This window comes from Quercus robur, chromosome 10 (assembly GCF_932294415.1).
Source record: "Quercus robur chromosome 10, dhQueRobu3.1, whole genome shotgun sequence".
Classification (NCBI taxonomy): domain Eukaryota; kingdom Viridiplantae; phylum Streptophyta; class Magnoliopsida; order Fagales; family Fagaceae; genus Quercus; species Quercus robur.
In genome coordinates, this window is record NC_065543.1 from 41,889,733 (window position 1) to 41,913,825 (window position 24,093).

At 34.5% G+C, this 24,093-nt stretch overlaps 3 protein-coding genes across 7 annotated transcripts; all 3 read left to right on the forward strand.

The window, feature by feature from the left end:
* Window positions 1-1,210: 1,210 nt before the first annotated feature.
* Window positions 1,211-9,718, forward strand: LOC126702159 (uncharacterized). 3 transcript variants are annotated; one of them, XM_050400821.1, is made up of 3 exons: window positions 1,243-1,355; window positions 1,906-1,981; window positions 8,787-9,718. In XM_050400821.1, exon 3 carries the CDS (start codon window positions 8,942-8,944, stop codon window positions 9,521-9,523), a length of 582 nt encoding a protein of 193 aa, XP_050256778.1. In that variant the 5' UTR covers window positions 1,243-1,355; window positions 1,906-1,981; window positions 8,787-8,941; the 3' UTR covers window positions 9,524-9,718. The 3 variants fall into 3 exon arrangements, with proteins under 3 accessions (XP_050256775.1, XP_050256778.1, XP_050256776.1); XM_050400819.1 differs by lacking the exon at window positions 1,906-1,981 and adding an exon at window positions 2,829-3,002 and having other exon boundaries at window positions 1,249-1,355; XM_050400818.1 differs by lacking the exon at window positions 1,906-1,981 and having other exon boundaries at window positions 1,211-1,355.
* Window positions 9,719-10,183: 465 nt separating this feature from the next.
* Window positions 10,184-19,153, forward strand: LOC126702283 (NADPH:adrenodoxin oxidoreductase, mitochondrial). 2 transcript variants are annotated; one of them, XM_050400951.1, is made up of 14 exons: window positions 10,184-10,344; window positions 11,441-11,575; window positions 11,708-11,812; window positions 12,331-12,444; window positions 12,569-12,622; window positions 12,789-12,905; window positions 13,594-13,703; window positions 13,781-13,854; window positions 14,876-14,937; window positions 15,225-15,423; window positions 15,674-15,734; window positions 16,063-16,130; window positions 18,404-18,549; window positions 18,698-19,153. In XM_050400951.1, the coding sequence occupies exons 2-14, from the start codon at window positions 11,459-11,461 to the stop codon at window positions 18,923-18,925; spliced, it is 1,455 nt and encodes a 484-aa protein (XP_050256908.1). In that variant the 5' UTR covers window positions 10,184-10,344; window positions 11,441-11,458; the 3' UTR covers window positions 18,926-19,153. The 2 variants fall into 2 exon arrangements, with proteins under 2 accessions (XP_050256908.1, XP_050256910.1); XM_050400953.1 differs by lacking the exon at window positions 10,184-10,344 and adding an exon at window positions 10,428-10,905.
* A 1,530-nt stretch (window positions 19,154-20,683) lies between these two features.
* LOC126702580 (uncharacterized) lies at window positions 20,684-24,065 on the forward strand. 2 transcript variants are annotated; one of them, XM_050401325.1, is made up of 6 exons: window positions 20,684-20,919; window positions 21,029-21,146; window positions 21,944-22,298; window positions 22,900-23,374; window positions 23,463-23,518; window positions 23,733-24,065. In XM_050401325.1, exons 1-6 carry the CDS (start codon window positions 20,871-20,873, stop codon window positions 23,778-23,780), a joined length of 1,101 nt encoding a protein of 366 aa, XP_050257282.1. In that variant the 5' UTR covers window positions 20,684-20,870; the 3' UTR covers window positions 23,781-24,065. The 2 variants fall into 2 exon arrangements, with proteins under 2 accessions (XP_050257282.1, XP_050257281.1); XM_050401324.1 differs by having other exon boundaries at window positions 20,693-20,919; window positions 21,020-21,146.
* Window positions 24,066-24,093: the final 28 nt, after the last annotated feature.

Below are 24,093 nucleotides of genomic sequence, written 5' to 3' on the forward strand. Positions count from 1 at the left end.
GCTACACAATTAATGGTCTTCAATATCTAAAACAAAAAACATCATATCTCCCCACATATTCTAAGTTATGACAAAAATATAAGAACCAAGATCCAATTAAATTGCTTTTAATCTCTCCTATTTAGTAGATAAAGAGAAGGAATCAATCATGGTCCTTTGGTTAGGGAAATGGAAATATGAGAGGATAAAAAAGATTTTGTTTTATCTCATTTCTGTTTGGTTGGAGGAGTGGAAAAGTGGAATAATAGAAAAATTTTTTGTTTGATTAAGAAGAAAAATGAAAGGATAAAAATTGTAATTTGTATAAATTTACAATCATATCCCTGTTAGATAAAGTCATAAAATAAAAAATAACACTATTTTTTTTTATTTTTTTGTTAAAAAATATATATGAACTGGCACTTCATTTAAAAAAAAAAAAAAAAACAGCACAAAAAATTCAAGAACCCAAAATTATTTTCTGAAAAAATAAAAAGCCAAAACTTATGCAAAGAAAAACCAATAACGTCTAAAAAAGCAAAAGACCAAAACTGGGCAAAAAAACAAAAGAAAGAAAGAAGCGTGTAGCTCCTAAAAATACAAACCAAACAAACACCTCCCAATCCAACACCAATTTTCTCTCTCCCTCCCCTTCCCAAACAAACACCTCCCAATCTAACATGACTATTGATGATAGCAAAATATTTAATTTTGATGGCATGTGTTTCTCACGTAAAGTTAGGGAAGTTTAAAAAAAAGGTCATCCGAATTTATTTGAAATATAAGTAATTTTTTGATATTGTATCAAAATAATCTATATCTCGAAAAAATTTAAATTTAAATTTTTTTTATAGATGCCACGTGTGTACCACGTGACCATAAAAAAAATACTCTAAACTCGTGTATACATTTGGATGCACGTGGGGGGCAAATTTTGATCAAAAATGCCTAGGGCCCGTTTGGTAGGGCATTTCAAACACTCATTTTCAGTTTTTAAACAATATTACACATATTTTCACATATATTTTCACCCACACGTATTTCAAAAAATTACAAACAACACTACTCAAACAACACTACCAAACGGACCTTAGTGGTCTGTTTAGATGACATAAATTTAAATTTGAATTTGGATTTGAAGGCCCAAATCCAAATCCTTTGTCTGGATAACTTAAAAGAATTGGATTCGGATTTGGCCCAAATCCATTTCAGGGGTCCAAATCCATAAATTTCAAATACCTTCACAAACCCAAGAATTTAGAAATCTCACTCTCACTCTCACTCTCACGCACACTGTTTCTCTCTGGGCTCTCCGTGTCTCTCTTCCTAGCCGTAACTCACAAGCTCTTCTTCCCCTTCTCTCTCGGCAACTTCAGGTTTGTTCCCTCAACTCTTATCTTCCTCTTTAACCTCTCTAATTCTCTCTTTCTACTAAATCTAAATCCACAGAGGATGTGGGTTTTTCCGATGGATTTTATTTGATTTATTTTGTGGGTTTGTTTGGGTTTAATTTGATTGTTTGTGGGTTTTGTTTGATTTGTTTGTGCATCTTGTTTCATCGTATTTTCAATGATATGTTTTGGGTTTGTTTTTATTTTCTATTTTTATTTTCATTTGTGGGTTTGTAATGCAAATTATGTGTTTGATGAAATGCTTCAATAAACTGTTTATGAGTTGTGAAGTAATAAGTGAGAGAATATTCATTTGAAAAAATGATGTTGTGATGATGGAAAGTGAGGACTACTGTCATAGTGAATGCTTATGCATCCCATAAATTTTTTTCATTCCATTTGTTGCTTTAGCTACAAAACTTATATCATCATTTGTCCATCACTTGTTAAATATTCCCTTTATAGCTCTCGGTGCTTGTTGCCAATTCTTTCATACCTCATCAGTTTTATGTCTTCTTTCTCTATTTACCACCAGATTATCATCATGTTGCCAAGTTACCTATGCTGCTGACTGTGTACCTTGTACCTGCCTGTCAAAGACTTGATCATTAGTAATGTTTCCCTTGTAGAGCACATTTTTTCCTTCATGCATGTACCACTTTGACTCCTGTGGAACCACAATGTCCACGAGATTACTAAGCATAATATGTATTCAAAGTAGAAACTTGAGCCTGGTCTTAAATATTGAGACTAATCAGATTTGACTTGGCTGGCCAAAAGTCCAGTCTTGATTGATCTTAAAGAATCACAATGCATATGCACGTATTTGTCTCTTGAAAGCCAAATCAGTACCCCTATCAGATCGCTCTTGAAATATGACAATTCGAAAATAAATTTACAAGTTAAGGATTCTTCACATCTGAGTTGCAAATTTCACACGTTTTCACACCCACTTCAGCTCTAACAGGGCTGTAAATGTCGTTCTGCCCTCTGACCAAAGAAAATTCAGCACAAAATGCCCATGTTTTTTTGGAATTTGGCATGTTCAAAATGCATTTAGCCTGTTGCTTTTCATAGAGAATAATAATCAAAGTCCACGCATACATAAGCTGTTTCAATTGCTCTCTTTCAAATTTAATTTTCCTAAATAGGCTTATGGTATCGGTCAACATTGAATTCTTTTTCTAAGCTGCCTTCTGGGTTAGGAACATAATTTGGCTACCTTCTCATTTTATGCTGGTAATTAGAATTCAAAGGTAACCTTAAATATAAAGGTTGCACATGTACAGTCTACTTGAAAGTAGAAAATCTCTTTGAACCTTTGGAACAAAATTTTGCTACCTTCTCATTTGAGTTTTTTATTCTTGTTAAAATCTTTTAACAAATGCATTTCTAATAGTTCAAGAATGAGCTGTGTGACCAATGAACTCTAGCTAAAATCGCACTTCCTTGTTATAGTCTTGTGTTGGAGTAGTGGATGATAGAGATGGATTATAAGAGTACCATTTAGAGCAGAAAAGGTAATTAAAGAAATTGATGAGGCCGAGTGCAGCTAACAACCAATAAAAAAGATCAAGCCTGTCCTTGTTGAAGTCATTGTCACTAAGCCATCCACCACTTGAAGAACTTGAGGTAATTTTGTTCACTAGGGAAACAAGGAGTGAGCTTAAATAGAAGTGGGAACGTGGAGGTTCCCCCAACATTTGTGCTTTTAAGTCCACCCCTTGTCATCTTTCAATGAATCCCCATTTCTTCCGTTGTGATATGTTACCAACAATTCAGACAATCTCTCCTAGTAGGAGCAGGTCCATACACAAGTCTAATTAAGTTATAGTTAGTTTTTGAATCACCTTTGATTAGAATTGAGGTTGATGGCATGGTTTCTTTTTTTTGGTTTGAATATATACTAATTGATTTTAATAACAAAATATATAAAAATATTAATTGTTTTACTGTATGGTGTGATTATTTATCACTGGCAACATCATCACTGGGCTGCTTACCTTTAGTTGTGTTAGTTATTTATTATTCATATTTGTAGTTGCAATTGCATTGATTTGTTTGGTGTGATTTCATGGATTTTCTTTAAAATACTGACATCACCTCATCATGGTCTATAAATTGTTTGAAAATTTCCTTGAAATAGATTAATTTGAAAAGAAAAAAAATAGAGATGAAAACTGTCCGGAAATTTACTTTCTTAATAGTTTGAGATTTTGAATTTTATGAAAACATCCATGCATTTGGGTTCTCTCTGGTTGATATAAAAATTTTAGTTGTCAATAATTGGCAAGATATTTTTTTAGTTGTTTATGACTAAAGATATTTAGTTATTATCTTGTCAATTGAATTATTAATATTACCTCATGTATTTATTAAAAATGTTACTACAATTAAAATGTAGAAGGATTAAGAAAAATAATAATTAAAAAATATATTTTATTGATCTTAAATCCAAATCCAAATCCAAATCCAAATTTAGGTATCCAAACAATGGAATTTGAAATGATGAATTTAAAATCCTTCTTTGTTTAAAAAGATCCAAACAAGGAATTTTAAAATCAAAGGATTTCAAATCAAGGCATTTTAAATCAATGGATTTCAAATCCAAATCCAAATCCAAATGTTGCCATCCAAACACAACCTAGATATCTATAGACACTGACACAGAAGTGGACTTGAGTGTTAGGGTGGAGAGAGAGGGAGTTTTGAGAGTGGACAGCGAGACCAGACTAGGTGGCGATAGGTGGAGACGAGCTGAGATCAGAGCATTTTTTGAACAGTCCATTACTGAGTTATTATATGTAAGGTGTTTGATATAATGCCTTCAAGTTTAAAACTTTACTTTCTGCTCTCATATATATTGTCTGTAAGGTTTTTGAAGAAATGCCATCAAGTTTAAAACTTTTTACTTTTCTGTTATCTATGTATTGTCTTTTTTTCAAAGGAGTTTGGTGTCTTTCATTTAGCTTATGCTTATCTTTTACTATTGATTTTTAAGGTTGCTTATAATTAGTTTATGCCGAAAATTCACTTTCTTTCTTTGAATGAAAAAACCTGAAGTGCGTGAGTTTTGAACAAGAAAATTTTGTACTTTGAAATATTTGGGTAAGGCTGAAACTTTATGGGAATAACTATAAAGGCAATGGAAAATGCTGATTTTTCTCTTTGTACTAAGGATGACATTGATGGGTCTAAATAGACTAGAAAGTAGAAATTACTGAATTGGGAATGGGATGAGAATTTCCCAATGTGAAATTAGTAGTTCTGGAACTCCCCAATGGGTTAGGAAATCTGGCACTTTTTTGAGTTATCTACACTTTCCCAGACATTTACTTGTTAATTGCATTTGGGTAATATTGGTTTGGAATTATGCAAGGTGAAAATTGAAGGTTATGGTTTTGGTGAGAAGTGGGTGGGTTATCTTTCAGTGACTTGGTGCTTGACTTTGGAGTTTGGATGCCATGGCAACGGGGAAGGGAGGAGCTGATATTTTGGATTGTTATGGGTTTATTTTGAGGATTGCAATGGAAGTTGACAAAGAATGGGGCTTTTAATATCCGCTCGTTTTACAATAAGTTGAGAAACCCCTTGCCCATTATCTTCCCTTGGAAAGGTGTTTGGAAGGTTAAGGCTCCTCGGCGTGTTTCCTTCTTTGTGTGGACTGCTGTATGGGATAGGATCCTTACAGGTGACAATTTGAGGGGTAGAAGGATGATTTTTGTTGACTAGTGTATCATGTGCCGTTGTAATGGGGAGACGGTGGATCATTTGTTACTTCATTTTGATAAAGCTTATCGATTGTGGAGTTTGGTGTTTAGATCTTTTGGGATCTTTTGGGTCTTGCCAAGATCAGTTGCGGATACTCTATTTGGTTGGTGGAATTGGCCTGGAAAGCATGTGTCTAGCATTTGGAACTTAGCTCCATTATGCTTGATGTGGTGTCTTTGGAGGGAGCGAAACAGGAGGACTTTTGAGGACATGGAAAGTTCGGATGACCAATTATTGGCCTCTTTCAGTGGCTCTCTGTTTGACTGGTCTAGGGCCTGGGGACTCACCTCTAGTGATTCCCTTGTTCCTTAGTTCTCTCCTATATAATTAGTCTCCTCTCCTTTCTCTCTTTTTTCTTTTTTCTCTATCTTTCCAATTGTACTTTTCTATTTGCCTTATGTTTTTCTGCATAAGGTAGTTTCTTCAATATATATCTTTATTACTTATCAAAAAAAAAAATTTTAAGGCTGTCTAAGAGCTTGGATGAGGAGACATGTTACCCTTATATATTTAATTATCAAATCTTAGTTTGCGTGGTGTTGTGAAGATTAGAGAAGGAAGGGTAAAACAGGAGCTTATGTGGTGAATTTTAAGGTTAAACGATGATCTAGGGTTGACAAAAGAATTGGGAACAAAGGGGATTGGTTGGAACCAAACTTATACTATATTGAAATCCCTAGGGGTCAGGGTCTAACTTTGGTCATGGCTTTATGACAGAAAATTTAGCATTTTACTATATTGTTCTTGAATCATGAGAAAGTATCTCATGTTATGTTGTGTTTGTTAGGGAGATAAAAACCTTGGGGAGCTTCCTTGAATAATTAATATAACATATAAGGCTTAAGCCCAATGGGTATGTGCTCAATTATGTTATATTAACTACTCATTCTTCTCATCATTATTCAATGTGGGACTTCACTCACATGTGTAAACCAACAGTGTTGGTGTACGCATTGATATCCTTTTGAACTCATCCGGTCATCCTTAGGTTCTAACTAGTAAGTTAGAGTGCATGAGTGTTGGGAACATACTGTGCTGCTTAAGGTAAGTAAAGTTTATTAACTCGGGATTTTTCTAAAGATATACAAGTCTTTTCAAAAAAATTTATTTTGTAAGGAAAATAAGTGTTACATGAATTTGAATACTTTACTAAGTATCTTTTTATGACGCAAGATTTAGGAATTATTTACAAATAGTTCTTATGGGACGAGCTAGAACTTATAGTATGGGTACATTGAGGTATATATGCGCATGTTTCTAGAAACTTGTTGTTCAATCTGCTTATGAATTAGTATGAGGAATTTATTGTTCATTTTACCCACGATACTTTGAGAAATTATCATGATAGGTGATGTTATATTGAGATGTATGCCTTTTGAGAAGTAACTATTTAATTAATCATGATGTTTTACATGTAATTTGATGTTTATATTATTTTGTAGTGGTTGGAAGGTATCATGATTTTAAAGTATATATTTTGCAAAGATAGTACTGGAATACTTTTAGAATGATTAATCTTGAAACACATTTTACTATGAGAACATTGAGAGAATGATTTTAACACCCTAAGGCTAGTTGTGATTAGTGGCATGGTACTGTAGGACTGTAGGTAAGTCCTAAAGAGGGGACAACCCCAAAGAAGGATGGTGCACTTTTTGTAGCTCCAAAGACGGAGCATTTTTAGTGATAGTTCCAAAGAAAGAATTTTTGTTGGTCATAGGTTTCAAAGAGAGAGCCCAAAAAGTCATAGGTTCCAAAACGGGGGCTGCTCTAAAGAGGGGGTCCTAGTTCCAAAGAGAGGACTGCATAACCTTGTCAACAGGGCAAAAGTGTTGACCATAAGTGGTGAAGCCTAGGGTTATGGTTTGTGTATATAAACTTAGATAATTTTGATGTAATTGCCCACTGTGAACTTTATTCTAAAGCATCTTGCTCTCTTTTATGCTACTAGCTGTGCTAACTGCTAAGTTATGTTTCCTTCTTATTGACGTTAAGTTACATGATTTCCAAACTATGTTGCATCTTTCTTATAACATTTTTGGTTTATGTGAAATCTTATACTTCGGAATTATACTGTTGTGAATCACTTAAACTATTAATTTGAACTACCTTTGATAGATATATAATCACAAAATTAAGTGTTTTAAAAATAAAAAATAAAAATTTAACTAGCTCTTTTCCACACTCAAGTTTGTAAGTCCTATTTACTGAGTTAGCTTAATCCCCCCTCCCCTCCTTTTTCCCTAATTTTTTCTTTTTATCCAAATACTTGAGATACCATTGATTAGATGTTCTTGGGTATTGGTGAATTGGACCTTGTTCTCTTTGGAGATTTTCTTTTTATTTGTCAAATGTTATCATTGTGGAGATAATTTTGTGGACATAGTTTATCTTTGAGATTGATCATGTTTGAATATTGATGTTATAAAAAGTTCATGAGAAATTTTGACTCTATGGGAATAGTTTTGTTGATGTGGAGTCTGTGTTATGTTGTTCAGAGATTTTGATATCTAGATTGGAAAGATATTTGGTTATTTTGAATTAGAACTCTCACAGTCATTACAGAAGATCTCAAATAAAACAGAGAGATGTGTACATGTTAGATAACTTAATATCTCATGTCCCTAGAGTCATGACCTGGTTTGGGGCATGACATATCACTAAAATTATATGTGGATGCTTATTTGAGTCACCATATAGTGGGTTGGAGGAACTTTCCTCTAAATTGGAGGGGAAAAGTTTGTACATCCATATATATGTATGTATGTATGTATTTTATACATACATATAGATTTATATATACATCTATATATACATCTATGTGCATGTTATTATGTTAGTGATCATAGGGTAAATGGGTGGTCTGGTGGGTAATGGGCCTTTATTATTTAATTAAATGGATACATGTATATCTGACCCATTTATGGCCTAATCCAAAGCCCGCACGATAACTAATTTGCCACCCCTAATAGTCGCTGGAATCGTTTGAGGGTCTTTTAGAATGAAATTTTGTGTGCTTGTAAAAAAAGGTTTGTGCTAATTAGTCATTCTAGAAAGATTAACTTACTAGTCATTCTAGGAAGATTAACTGATGTTAATTTTTTAAATCTAGTTATATAGTGTATGAGAGAGCAAGGGAGTCGAGATCGTGAACAATAGATTACCTCATTCACTATGGTTTGATTGAAAAAAATTTTATCCATTAAAAAATTAATAATAATGTTCCTCACTTTCCAGTGTTTGTAAATTGGTGAACTTAATTGTCATTGCCCTTGTAATTTCTTTTTTACTTTGTTGTGTTGGTTAATTGGTGGACTTGATTATCACTGTCCTTGTAATTTCTTTTACTTTGTTGTGTTTGTAAATTATTCAACTAGTAAATTCTTGTTTGTCATTAAGATATGCAAAATATAGCTTATGCAATGCAGTTGATGTTAGGTGAGCATGATATTCAGGCTTGGTGTTTATGGTTTTCATTGACTATATTATTGCGTAGAAGTCATTCTTTCATATGATGAAACATATTAATAGCCATTGTAGCATCTATCTTTTGTTTAATACCCACATATTTTGATTGCCTTTCCAAGAAATGGAAGGACATGCTTTCTCTTCTGCGCTAGTTGATATTATTTTTTTTCTTTACAGCCAAGAGTTCTCAGCAGACTCCATGCAGTTTGAATTGTCATAAAGGAAAGGGTTTCATTTGCATCCAACGTTGCAACTACTTGGTTAAAGTATATAACTTCTTTTTAAATATATGTATTACATGTGCCGTCTTTTGCACTGAGTATTCAAAAGCCATGAAGCTTATCACGCTTGCTAGATTCACTCGTGTCCGTCCCACTCTCCCTGAAATAACTGGTCCTTTGCAGTTTCGTTGCTTCCAGCCTGATTTTGTTCCTAGAGATCCTAATGCCAAGCCGAAAAGGTACAAATATCCACCATTCTATGATCCATATGGTCCAAGACCCCCACCATCTGATAAAATCATTAATCTTGCTGAACGAATTGCGGCATTACCCACTGAAGAACGCAGACAAATTGGTCCTACTCTCACTGACAGGCTTAGGCATCCAAAGCTGCAGCCAATTTCTGTAGAAGGTATCGATCTGGGCCCACAGGGAGGGGCTGCTGGATCTACAAAGGCTGAGGAGAAGAAGGCAGAGAAAACGGCATTTGATGTGAAATTGGAGAAGTTTGATGCAGCTGCGAAAATCAAGGTGATCAAAGAAGTAAGAGCCTTTACTAGTCTTGGATTGAAAGAGGCTAAAGAACTGGTTGAGAAGGTTCCTGTTTTGGTTAAACAAGGGGTCACTAAGGAGGAGGCAAATGAAATAATAGAGAAAATAAAGGCTGCTGGAGGAGTTGCGATTATGGAATAAGACTCCCAGTTTGCTTGATTCTTCTTTAATGGGCTTTACGATTTTGCAGTGTATCCATTGTTCAAACATATGAATTTTGTAATGTGGATGGATAGTCATCACAGGAGATATTGAAGAGCAGTTAGAGTTGAACTTATTATGCTCATGCTTGATTTGAATCGAGTTTATAGTTGATATTGCAAGATTAGTTACTTATGTTGAATATTGTTACATGTTTCAAATGTTACTGCCTGATTGAACCATGGGTACTATACTGTAAAACATAAATCATATACTGTAGTACTATACTAAGGTTGAGGGAATTTATGGACAATCTCAATGTTTTGTTAATTGTGATAATTTTAATTGGCTTTATTAACGCATGCTCTTAGGACATATGTTACTTTTTGACAACTTTTTCATTAAAGGTTTTTTAAAATGAATAATTAATATTACCTTCATTTTTTTTTTTAACATTAATACTACCTTTAGAGTATACATTAATTATCCATTTAATTTTGTTACGGTTAATAATATGAGCTGAACCTAACCTAAGCTTGAAAGAGTTATAAGATCCAACACAACAATTCCATTCCGAAATTTAAGATTTATATGGGCTTGAGTGCAAATCCGTACCCATTAACCCAGCCCTTTCAATACAAAAAGAGGCTGCAGAGAGAACCCATATGTCATATTGATATGGGGATTGTCTTGTGTGAGCCCCACATTTAGCATACAAATATTGTCCAACCCATTTCATTCACACGACGACGAGTCAAAACAAAAACTTAAAAAAAAAAGGCACTCACCTTCAGTCGGCTCGGCATCAGTTAAGTTAAAAGGTACTTTGAACTTTCTTATTATGTACGACAAAATTTGATATGGACTGCTTACTTTTGATTTATAGGTATGTAGCCTAGACTTGGTTTTGATTAAGGTTTAAAATTTTTAATTGGTTTGAGTGAGAGAGAGAGAGAGAGAGAGTTAGAAAGATGAGAAAAAGATTGGAGGATGATTCTGAAAAAGGTTGCCTGCCATGTGTTTGATGAAATTTCTCTTAGACAATAGGTGGTACATAAATAATCCTTTGATTGATTCAATTCTTTCTTTTTCCCATATTGATATAAAATATTTGGCATTTTGTCGGATTCACAAGAGTTGTCATCGATTTCTTGGCTTGGTTGGTTTTACTGGTTTGTTTGTTGTTCAATTCTAAGATTTCCAACATAATCAAACAAAGCAATATGTGGCACTGGTATGAAACTAGGAAATATTGGCACACCTTTGGGGTTTGTAATTTGGAACACCGGATTACAAACCATGCTGCAGAATGCGATTTTGGGTGTAGGTCCATTCCTTGAAGACAGTGCGTGGGGTTGTCTTGATCTTAATTCATTGTGAAGGTCAGAACCTTAAGTTCATGAATTCCGCTTCATAATTTGCCAAAAACAAAATCTGTTTTGTAACATTGCCCTGGAACTCATTCAAGACTGATTATAATTTATAATGCAGTTTCCCTTCATACTGATGATCCATTATCAATCACATGACCATATATAAAAGGCTATGGAACTTGATGAATTGATAATGAATGCGTCTTTCTAATTGTTTTTATGATAAGATTTTGATGCCATTTTTCGATATTTGGCTGTGTTATGATTGGACAAGTCGTTCTAATAGTTGGTGCATGTTAACAATTAATTGATTGGCTTTCTACAACATGTGAGAGTTAGTCATGGTATTATTAGAAGGGAAAAAAGAAATTTGAAAGTGTGGGTTATACATGAAATCAAATAAAATACAATAAATCTGTCTTTCCCACTGCCTCCTGCATCAACTTCTCAGAGTAATAGTCTAATTGTTTTTATTCCGTTTCTTTCGTCTTCTTCCATATCACAACATTGGAATTGAAAACCTAAACTCAATACCTGCATAAAGCTCAAATTCTCAACAAAAATGGCAATCTTCCAAGCGAGGACCTGGCTTTCCAGAAGTTTTTCAACTCTCTCTTCCCATCCGTTGCGCGTTTGTGTCGTTGGAAGTGGACCCGCTGGATTCTACACTGCTGAAAAGGTAAATCTCTCTCTCTCTCTCTCACAAAATATATGCTTGTATGTATGTAGGTTTGGTTGCTAAGAAAGTAAAGGAATGCATAATTAATTACGAGCTTCTTTATTTTTCTGTGTTTGAATTGCGTGTGAATAGATGCTGAAGGCACATCAAGAAGCGGAAGTTGATATCATCGATAGATTGCCAACGCCATTTGGACTAGTACGGTCCGGTGTAGCACCTGATCATCCTGAAACAAAGGTGAAAGTATTTCAATTTTTGCTTCTTCACGATTTTGTAGTAATTATAATTAGATAAAATATCATGTGGATTATTTATTGAATTCTCAATGAATGCACAAGTAAGGTTACATTAATACTCTATTAAATGATATTTTTTTTTCAACTTATCATTTTTTTTTTAATTAATATTTTTCAAAAACTATTGTCAAATTGTGCATAAATATTAAGACAATTTGAAAAGCACACAAAACAACAATCAATTTGTACCTGCAAACTAATTAATTATTTGACAGGTGTATTTTTTTCTTTTTGAAAATTTTGCATCACAGCTCATAATTGATTATTTATTATTACTCCTTAACTTGTACAAATAGGACACTCGTAACAAGACCCTTCTCAATATAGTCATGTGGGTCACAATCTGTATGTCTTGGAGATGATTCCAAGTTCTATTGAGGTGTTTAGTCAAATTATTCTAAAGTTTGTTATTAAATACTTGTTTTAATTGAGCTTAGTTTACCAGAAAACTTGCAACAGATTGTCATCAACCAGTTTTCTCGGGTTGCACGCCACAACCGGTGCTCATTTTTTGGAAATGTGACCCTTGGGTCTTCAGTTTCCCTTTTGGAGCTTCGTGAGTTGTACCATGTGGTGAGAATGCTAGCTCTACGCTGCTTTACTGTGCAGGAAACTTTTTTAATTATTTATCTTTTTTGTGGTAAATATGGTTCTGAATGTTAAATTTGTTTGACTAACAGTTTAACAATTTGATCAGGTTGTTCTTGCCTACGGTGCTGAAAGTGACAGAGAGCTTGGTATTCCAGGAGAAGTATGTTTAATAAGAACTAGAGTATGCTTGGTTTTTGTTTCTTTAGTCTGTCAGTGCTCAGTAGGATAGCTATCCTTGAAAATATCTTATGTAGAATCTTGGGTTTGGATGAAACATGGAAGATTGGAGTTTGCTTACTGTTTTTTATGTAATAAACTTTTTCTAGGATCTGGTTGGCATTCATTCAGCCAGAGAATTTGTTTGGTGGTATAATGGGCACCCAGATTGCAAAAACCTAGATCTCGACTTGAAGGACACTGATACAGCTGTCATTCTTGGCCAGGTAAGTTCATGTTTTATTGATTGTAAGGGAGCAACGTATTTATAGATCATTGTCCAAATATTCCTTTTTATAACACAATAAGTAATCACATTTAGGAAATGCATTGCAAAACTAATAGGTAGTGCATGGTCCCAGTTAAGAAGCCCAACTTAGGGACAAGGAGGAATTAGTTAGAGTGTGGTTACAAGTGACAACAACAACAATAGCAACCAAGCTTGAATCCCAAAATTTTTTGGGACGAGAGTGTGGTTAAGTTGCAATAATGTCATTTTGATCTGTATTCTGTAATCGAACTGAAAGTATGATCCTAGATAGGCCAATGAGCTCTAGCTTAATTGGCACCTCCTCTTGTTGCAAGTGCTAGGTGGAGGGTTGAGGTTGTGGATTTAAGATTTATTGGGTGCGTTTAACTTAACAATAAAAAAGACCCTAAATGGAGTGAACTTGCTTATTTTGTTTAATATGACCTATACCAAATACTTTGGATTAATTTCTGTTTAGTTAAGTAGAGAAATGATATGTGAATTGGAAAACAGATACGTAGAAACTGTGCTCTAAGATTGATGTGTGAGAGAACAATAAAACATGGATGGAAAAGCATATGACATGAACATGAGATTCCAAAAGTATGAGGTTGTAAATTAAAGATATTTGTTGAAAAAAAAAAAAAATTTCTCTTGACTTTCAGGGTAATGTAGCTCTTGACGTAGCACGTATCCTTTTACGACCAGCAACAGAATTAGCAACAACTGATATTGCAAGTCATGCTTTGGCTGCTTTAGAGGAGAGCTCTATCAGGTCTTTCTTGTCTTGCCATTATATAGCTCGATAAACTTATGACTTGTGTTGTGTTTTTAAGTTAACAAATAATGCAGGAAGGTGTATTTGGTTGGAAGACGTGGACCAGTCCAAGCAGCTTGTACTGCTAAAGAGCTCCGTGAAGTTCTTGGTAATTCTTGAATTTACTTGTTTTGGCACAATGTTAACTTATATTCATTTCCCTTTTCTATATTACAGTGCATTTATTTTTTGGTGTAACACTGAGATAAATTATCTCATGGAGAGTATATTCTTGCCAAAAGTTAAAAACTAAAAGAAAACCATATGCAGTACATCTGAGTTTTTGACAGGCTTTGTCAGCTGCTTTAAATCAGAAGTTCTGAAGTTTTATATACTACTAGTTTTTTATCATTCATAGATAGTGACCTGATCAGTTTAAATCAAGTTCCACTGTTCAGTTTTTATCCACTCATTGTCCTCTAAGTAAGGACTAGAGAACAACAGATTGATTTAAATCTATCTTTTCCTCTCTCTCTCTCTCTCTCTTCTCTCTCTCTCTCTCTAAACATACCATGCTCATAATCATCCACAAATCATGTGCCCCATTTAATGGGTATATGTATATAATATCTTTATTGAAGTTGCTAAGAGCCTTGTAACTTAGTGGCATTGCCTGGTCTCCTTTATGAGGATAACTAGGGTTCAAAATCTCCCCTCTCCTATGCTAGAAGCTTTGAGGAATGTGAACGCTCTATGTTAGAGATTAAGTCTTTGTTTTTACACACTCTCCTTGACTGGAGTGTGGTCTTTTGTCATTTTTCTTGTTCTTCTCTTCCTGTTTTACTTGATCGTTGTAATCTTGGTTTTTGATTTATGCCCCCATAGTACATTCCCAATGTACTTGGGTTGGCTGTTTTTTGTTTTTTAATAAAATTTTCGTTACTTATCAGAAAATCTCCCCTCTCCCACGTAAATAATATTTTGATTAAAGTCTTACCTTGTTCAATTTAGTATAACTGTTTGTGCAGTGTGTAAATTTTCGAGTGTTCAGCATTTTGTTGCATCTAAAAATTATATGACTTCATCATACAATGAGTAACAATTGCTTCTGATTATTTGCAATTGATGTTGTAATAGGAAGTGCTCCTTTAAAATGTGAAGTTAATAGAATAATTGGCATCTTATTGCAGGTATTAAAGATCTTTGTATTCATTTACAGGAGGCTGATCTTCTTAAAACCCCAAAAGATGAGGTATATCTCTACTTTCAGTTATTTCTTTGTGCTATTCACAAAATTGAATAGGGTATATTTGTTACAAAAAGAATAAATAAATAATAGCATGACAACAATAGCAACCATAATAATAATAATGGTGTTTATGATGTTAAAGTCCTTTTTACTACCATTGACAATATTAAATGCCCTTGTTTTAGCGACTCTTATTTATTATTTTGTTTTATTTTTTTTCATTTCATTTTTAATACTTGGTCCTTTCTATTGTTTTTATATATATCTTGTGATGCTGCCATTTGGCAAAGGAAGAGATAAAGAATAATCGAATTCAGAGGAGGGTTTATGAGTTGCTCTCTAAGGCAGCCACCACAGGGCCTTCCCATCCAAGATCTGGTCAACGTGAACTCCACTTTGTTTTCTTCCGGAAACCAGATAGGTTTCTAGAGTCGGATGAAAGAAGAGGTCATGTTTCTGGTGTGCACTTTGAGAAGACAGTTCTTAAAGGTAGTAAGCCTTCTTGTGTCCTACAACGTATTGTGGCTGCAATAATTGTGTCTATTCGACACATTGAACAAACTTTTGTAGATTCATCATCATTAAATCAACTGGTTATGTTCCATTCTTCAGAATTACAAGATGACTTGTGAAAATGTCATGGAAAATAGGATCCTTTCCAAAACTACACAATCATTATGTGTCTATGGTTTGCCCAAGTGTGCATAATTACATGGAATTTATTCAATATTATTTGTAGATGTTGGTGATGGAAAACGTGTTGCAGTTGGTACTGGACAATTTGAAGACCTTGAATGCGGGTAATTTCTGCTAGAAGCTTTGAATCTTCATATAGTTCACATAATAAGCTATTAATAATTCTACTAATACTCTCTTGAGGTTTAATTGTAAATATTACAACTTTTTTTAATAAAAATATATATAATTCCAGATCATGCTGTGCCATGTCATGGTTAGAAAGGCAAACCATATAAATTACTAGAAGATGAATGAATTCCTTTATTCTTGGTGATGATGAGTGAAACCAACATAAAGAATAAACAAACTAAACTGTGCCTACTATATCTTCTGACCAAGTCATTGAAATGAGGTACTAACTCTATGGCAATGTGCCCTCTCTTTATGTAGGATGGTGCTAAAGAGCATTGGTTACAAATCAGTTCCAGTTGATGGTTTACCCTTTGATCATCAGAAAGGTAAAACAAAAGGATGGATGCACCAAGTTGGTCTTCTCATTCTTCTCTATTCTCATTGCTTGCAATTTGTATTTGCTTTAGGAAAACTACGTAAATTTTTGAGAATTTACATGAATTCCCAGATCTGTGAGATGCAAAAATAGAAAGAAAAATAACACACACACACAAAAGCAACCACACAACACAAGAAATTACATGATTCCACAATTTTCCTACGTCCATGGAGTGTAATGATTTTACTATTTTCGGGGAAATTAAACAAAAAGTGTGGCAATATAGTTTTCTCTCTTAAACAACATGACCATTATCAACACTAATCTAAAACAACGGTATTTATATCCCACACAACAGATTCACAATGGGCTAAAAAAGCGGCCAAAAAGCCAAAGTGTTCATGGACTGAGTCTCAGAAAACCCTCATTAAAAGCCATAACACTTTTATATTGGGTTGGGTCATAATTCAGATCAAGCACAAACTAGGCTCCACTTAGCCCAATCATAAATGTCATTATATTAAGAGCAGTGTTCTCCAAATTCGCTCTTAATTTTTTTCCCAAAATATGCTTGATAAAAAATTTAATTAAAACATGTATGTAAAGTCTTAGGGGGAGACTATCTTTTATCTCAAAAAAAATAAATAAATAAATAAATTTGCCAATTGAACGTGTGTGTGGCCAATCCAAACCCTTCCTTGGATCTTGTAAAATTAGGACTCAACATGGCAGGGATATGACAATTAATTAATTAATATATATCTTTAGGTCTTGGATTTGGCGTTTTACACAATGTTTTTCCATTTTTGATTTCTTACAAACTGTTATTTCTCCTTCTTGATTTGTTTGAAACTGTTTCAAGTACAATTTGTTCACTATGGTGAACACGATGTACTTTTTCAATAAAGCTTTTATTACCTATATATATGTGTGTGTATATATATATCTTTAGGTTTAGGTATATTTTGTATTAGCAGAGGTGGTTGGTGCTCTGGAATTATTAAAGGACCTTACAGGGTGGATTTGTGAAAAATCATCAGAAATGGTTGGACTAAATTTGCTTCATATACACACTTTGAGGTGGATGATCACAAGTGTAAATAGCAATTGAATTTTCAGTTGCACGTTCCTTGAGTTATTCGGATTTGCTAGAGATACAAGGCCTTGATTTTGGATTATATGGAGTGGGTTAACGATCGGCAACATTGGAAGCCAGTGTTTATCAGAGAGGCTCAATATTGGAAGAGAGAATCCTTGGCACATTTCTTTGATGATTAATATGCAGTAGGTCACCCCCACAGGAGGTGATAAGTTGGTGTGTGGCTTCCATCACCAACAAAAGGATTCCAAGTTAAAAAGGTTTTATAGAGAGAGCTCCAAGCAAGAAATGTAAGTTCCACCAATTTTCCCTAGAAATGTATTTGGAAAACTAGAAACCCACCTAGAGTCGCATTCTTTATTTGGACTGTGGCTTTAGGGAAAATGTTTTTCGATAAGTAGATTTAGGGAAAATCTTGACAACGGATAATTTACAAAAGAGGGGCATCCTCATTATTCTTTCTCATCATGGACTGGTGTTGTATGTGTAAGGCTAATGGAGAATCAATGAACCATCTCCTTTTACACTGTCCTATTGCTAGAGATTTGTGGGGATTATTTACTTTGCCTAGTTGGACTCAACTGGGAAATGCCAATTCTGTTCTTGCTATGCTGGAGATTGGAGGAGTGAGGTGCTGCTCCTATATGTCTCAGGTGGTGCATTTGGAAAGAGAGCAATCATTCGAATTTTTGAAGGAAATGAACTATCATTGCCAAATCTCAAGTTCCTATTTCTAAAGACTCTATGAGTGGTGTCTCACGTCCTTTACTTTCTTTATGAATTCTTTTTTTGGATTTCGTAGATACTTTACTTATTAGCCAACAAGTTTTCATCCTGTATATATTTCTTTCTATGTTGCTTGACTTCTTTCCTTGTTTTAGTGTTGTATACTTCCTTTATACAAGCTTTGAGTTTTAATAAAATTCTTTTACTTATCAAAATATATATCTTTAAGTATATTTTATTTAAGTTTTAAAATAAATAACAACTATCAAAATCTTTAAACACGTCTAAAATCAAAGGAATTTACCAAAAAAAAAAAAGGAGCTTTCCAACATGCATTTAGAAGTGTCTCTGGACACACCAGAGAAAGTGTCTGTGCCTCTTAGCTTGTAGGTCACCTGCTGCACAACTTCACAAATGAATTCATATGCTAATCCATGCAATGACTTTGTATTCAGGCGTGGTTCCCAACATCAGAGGTCGAGTTCTACATGATACTTCAGGAGATCCAACTCTGCTTGAGGAGGGATTGTATGTATGTGGATGGTTGAAAAGAGGACCAACTGGGATAATTGCTACAAACCTCTATTGTGCCGAGGAAACCGTAAGTGATCTATTGTGTTACATAGAATGAAAGTACAACTTTTTATTTACTTATAAAATAAAAAAAGTACAACCTTTTATGAGAATTTAAATTTTGTCTATCATATATCTTTTTAGAGGTCTGCTAATCTGTTCTATTGATATGGTAGGTTGTGAGTATATCTGAAGATCTTAATCTATTGACATCAAAAGCCAGCTTGCCCAAGCCAGGCAGAGAGGGTCTACTCCATTTATTAGATAACCGGAAAGTCAAATTCTTGCAGTTCAGTGCCTGGGAAAAGATAGACTCTACAGAAACTAGGCTTGGGAGTCTTAAAAACAAACCAAGGGATAAATTAACTACGTGGGAGGAGCTAATCAAAGTTGCCAGGGAATAAATTAACACCCTTATCGTAGGAATTTTTTTTTCTTCTCTTGCTTGAATAGTACCTCCCCCCCCCCCCCCCCCCCCCCTCTTTTTGTATCACAGAAAATAGAATAAAGAAAAAATTATAGAGAAGAATTTATTATTTTTCCTGTTGGAATGCCCTGTTGAGCATCATGTTTGAGCCATGAATTCTTTTGGGCCAAAAAAATTATAGAGGGATTCATTCTTTTTACCTTCTTATTTTGTTGCTGACTTAGGAAGTTCTGCTGTCGGTTAAACTGACCTATTTGCATGTCAACTACCAGCTCATTTCCATTGTATGCACTGAAATGCTGGAGCAGCATCACATACACAATCTAGAGAGAGTAGTTAGAAACTTATAATTACATGAATTCGTGATGAAATAATATAGAAAATAATGGCTGATGGAAGAGTTGCGATTATGGAATAAAACTCCCAGGTTTCTGTGTATCCATTGTTCAAACATATGAATTTTGTAATGTGGATGGATAGTCATCACAAGAGATATTAAAGAGCAGTTAGAGTTGAACTTATTATGGTACTGCCTCATTGAACCATAGCTTATTTTGTTGGATTTACACAAAAATTAACTAACACAAAATAATCCCAGAATTAAGGACTTGTTCTGCATGCATACTATGACACTCAAAAGTGTTTCATTATTCTTATCTGCATTGTTTTAAACTTCTTATTCTCATGGAAATCAGTTAGGGCATGTTTGGCAACTGTTCTCCCTCCCTAGCAAACTAACTTTAAATTTACTTAACCGTAAGACATAAAGATGGGCTTCAGTTACGTTAATGGGTAAAATCTTTTATCGAAATTCTATTGTATATCTAAAATTAAAGAAGACAAATCATTTATAATGTACGATACTAAAGTTAAGAGAGTTCCTAAACAATCTCATTTTGTTAATTTTGAAGTGAAATAACAAAACTTTATATAATTTCAAATTTGTTATGGTTAATAATAATGAGTTTGGCCAATTACTTGACCTCGAATCCAACCTAACCTAAGCCTGAAAAAGTTTAAAGATCCAACACAACCATTCCATTCGCATTATTCAACCAATAAAAACATCAGTCCGAAAACGTAAGAATTTTTTTTTTCTTGGTCAGCCGAAAATGTAAGAGTTTTATAAGCCCAGCCCTTTCAATACAAAAGAGCCTGTACAGAGCACCCATGTGGGAGTAGTCTTGTGTGGGACCAAAGGGCCCCACATTTAGCACACAGATTGTCCAACCCATGCAGACGACGAGACAGAACAAAACTATAAAATATAGTAAAAAATCCAACCCCTCCAAATTCTTTTGACAAAAGAAAACAAAAAGCAATCTTATTTCTCCTATTCCTAAATTCCCATCATCTCCCAACCGTAAAAGCAGTTTCTAACGGCACCTGATTCGAAATTTGAAATTTCAAAACCAAGAGAGCGTCTCTCATCTCAAGTGGGCCCCCCAGCGCCAGCCAGCGTTAGCCGTTCAACTTTCAACCCCCAAAAAAAAAAAAAAAAAAAAAAAATCATCATCCATGCACCGCTCTTTATTCCCCAAATTCTAAAAAACTCTCAAACTTAGCATCACAAACCTATTCTCTCTATTTTTCCTCCACGTGTCGTATTATGATTAAGTGTCAGCCAATAAGAGCGAGTAATGTGCATATTTTACACTCGCTGCGATTTGTGTGAATCTCAATCAAACCTTTTTTTTTTTTTTTTTCATTGAGTTTCCCGCCCAATTAGCGAAGACAATATTAACAGCTATAGGAAGAGGTTAGTTTTTAAGGATATATATAAAATCCACTCTGTCAGAAGATTTATTCCTTAAAACGTCATTTGGATTTTGAGCGTGTAGTTACTTCAGTTTTCTCCGAAACAATCCCGTATTTTTTGCTCTGTGTGACCAAAAATAGAAAAAACAGCCATAGCCATAGCCATGGAAGACCCAGTCAAGGAACAGACCCAGACTCAGACTCCACTTCCTGGTACATAACAACACCACCTCTCTCTCTCTCTCTCTGTTTTATTTATTTATTTTTTTATTTTTATAGTGTTTTTGGGTACTGAGGTTGTGGTGTTTGGAAGACATTGTAGGATCGGGGAAACCGAAGCTTCAGCGTTACCCATTGCGTTCAGGGACTAAACTAAAGGAAGAAAAGCCACCGGCCCCTGAGTTATCAAACCCTTCTTCTACTTCTGTATCTAAGCCACGGTACAATTTACTTGTTCTTTTTCTGCAGATGTTTGGTATTTGGGGTTTTGATGACTGTTTTAAATATGTTGTTACATGGGGATATGTGATTTTTTTTGAAAATTTGTTAAAAATTTTGGTACTTTTTGCAAGATATGGTTAACATGGCAATTTTACTTTTTTTTGAAGTGTTTGAAGATCAATTATTAGTAAAATGATTTATAAATTAGATTCATTCATAAGTCTAATGTTTAAAATTTCTGAGTTTTATAGATAAGTTATTACATATTAGGGTTAGATGTAAAGGAGTGATCTTTCATGTAAATTAGTGAAGAAGGTCTCATAGTGGATTCAATTTTTGCAGTAAATAAGTGTAGGATCAATGAGTAATGAAATCTCATTCTGTCTCTATTGGTTCTGCTTACAGTAAAAAGATGCATATATGATCTAATTGACATTTTGTAAAGAAAGCTAAAAGTGTCTCTAATGTTTTTGGGTATCATAAGGTGTCAGTGGGTAATTGAAAAGTAGTTTGTTTTGAGAACCCTTTGTGCAATGTGTAAAGAGGTAAATAACAGTTAGAATTATGGTTATATGATTAAATTTACCATTTTCTAACGGCTGAAGTTTTTGAAACAATCAGTATTTTTTCATGATATCAAAACAGGAGATCTTGAATATTCACTATTGATAACCATGATACTTCAAACTTTTAAATTCAGATTGGTGTTTTATGTGTGTGTTTTACTATGTGATTCTCTCATTCTCAAATAATATCTTGGAGTGGCAACTGGCTGATTTTCTCATTTATTTTTTAGGGTGAGACTTACATCAAGTGTAAGTAAAAGTGTCAGTGTTCTTGATCTTTCTGGCAAGGACAAGTCTGCAAAGCCACCCAGGAGGCTGTCTATTCCTGCCAAGTCTATTGTCAGTCCAGCACCAAAACCGGCTGGCAACATCACTCCAATTTCGGAGGCTAGACAGAGGAGAACTGTTGCTAGTCAGGGGAAAAATGATACACCTGTTTCCGATGTTTCCAGAACAACAAGAAAGAAATTCAATGTTTTGTCCTCGGCATCATATTGGCTCTCACAGATTAAGCTCTCTGAATCTGCTGCTAAGCACTCAATTTCACTTGGCTTTTTTAAATTAGCGTTTGAGGCAGGATGTGAGGTATTATTACAATTCATGTTTTTTCAAATTCCTCATTGATTCTTCTTACTTCTGCAATTGCAGGATTTAGCCAACTCTTTGCAGAAACTTCTTACAAAAACTAGTCTTCTATTTGTGTTGAAACAAAAACCTAGCTAGTTAATAACCCATAATATTATAACTAAGAGGAATGTAGAAGCAATGGTTGGCAGCTATTTTCTGTGTCAAAAGGTAGGTGGAAACTTGGACCTGGATAGAATTTGAGCAAAATGCATGATTGCTACAACACACTCTCTCTCTCTCACCCTTTTAATTGGGAAGAGTTTAGGCATGTGTTTAGTCATAAACATGAACTCTTATATTCATTAAAATTTGTCATCTATACAAAGCATAGGGGTAAAAGCATCAAGGTCAAGCACATACTCTTTTCCTCCTTACCTAAGGGTTGATTTGCATGTCTTTGTTGTTTATATACTCAGTTTTGCATGCCCACATGTGTTTTCATTGAACACATGGACTAGCAAATGAACTTTAATTTACTTTCTTTTCCTTGAATCTATGCAAGACTTGATTTTGACCAGTTTCTGACTTTTAATTTTTCCTTAAAAATAATATCAAGCAGCCTCTTCAGCGAATGCGAGATGAGCTCAAGTCCTACACTCAGCGACATGACCTCAGTGAACTTGGGGAACCTGTGAAGGAATTATTTGAAAGGTATAACATATCAGAAAACACACAGCAGGTGCAGGTCTCTGAAACCTTTTCTCAGGTGCCTGAAGAGGGAACTCGATCATCTGATGATGACGTCCACAGCTCTTCTTCTACTGGGGGAAGTAGGAAGTTGAAGCCCAGGTCTTTGAATGCTGATGCTGATCAAACTTCTCCAGTCACTGAATCTGCCAAGAAGAGAACTATACAGAAGAACAATTCTGCAATCAGGACTAGGGGATCTTTGAATAAGAACTCAGCAAATTCAAAACTTGTTTCAGAGACTGGGGGTCGTAAGTCGCTAAAGAAACCTGAGAAGCCAAGTAAGCTGGATTCTAATAGAGAAAAGGGCAAGACCAAGCAGGGAAAGAAATCTGCTGCTGAAGCAGGTAAAGCATAGTTAGATATTTGCCTATTTCTCTCTTAAATAATATGGCTTGGGCAACTTAATAGAATTTGATTCACTGTCATTTGCAGTTCCAGTCAGCACTTTGCCTGTCGAGGATGTGCTCCAAGAGAACAAAGAAAATATGGTATAGTAATTTTATCAACATTCATTTGGGTTTATTCTAATTTTTTTTCTTCTGTGCACTAATCTATTTACATTTTCTGCCAGTGAATATTGTGCATTTTATAAATGGTCAATGCTGTACTGTAAACATGCATTTCAGTATATCAGAATGCTCTAGCTTTTTTGGTTTGTTTTATGGTTTCTATTAATTTCCTCCTATTCCTCTTCTCTTGTAGGATGCTCCCCCCCCAATGGAAGAGATCAACTTGTCTGAGGTAGTGTAGGCATTCTGCAACAAAGCTGCTGGATCTTTTCATTGTCAATCTCTTGGGTTTGTCTTCAGTGTTTTTAAGTGGGGGCTTTTCCTTTGTATAGAAAAGGGTTTAAGGTGGAAGTGTTTCAGTCTGGTGTGGAGGATGATTTATATTTCTTTTATTGGTGGTTTAATCTTGGATTGTTTGTGTAGTACTATATAGTTGCTGGTGAAACCAAAGTGTATTTTGACTCCTTAAATTTATTTAATATTGGTCCAATATTATGTAATTTTTGCGGCCATAAATTTTGGTTGACATGCTCAGTAAAAAGAAAAAAAAAAAC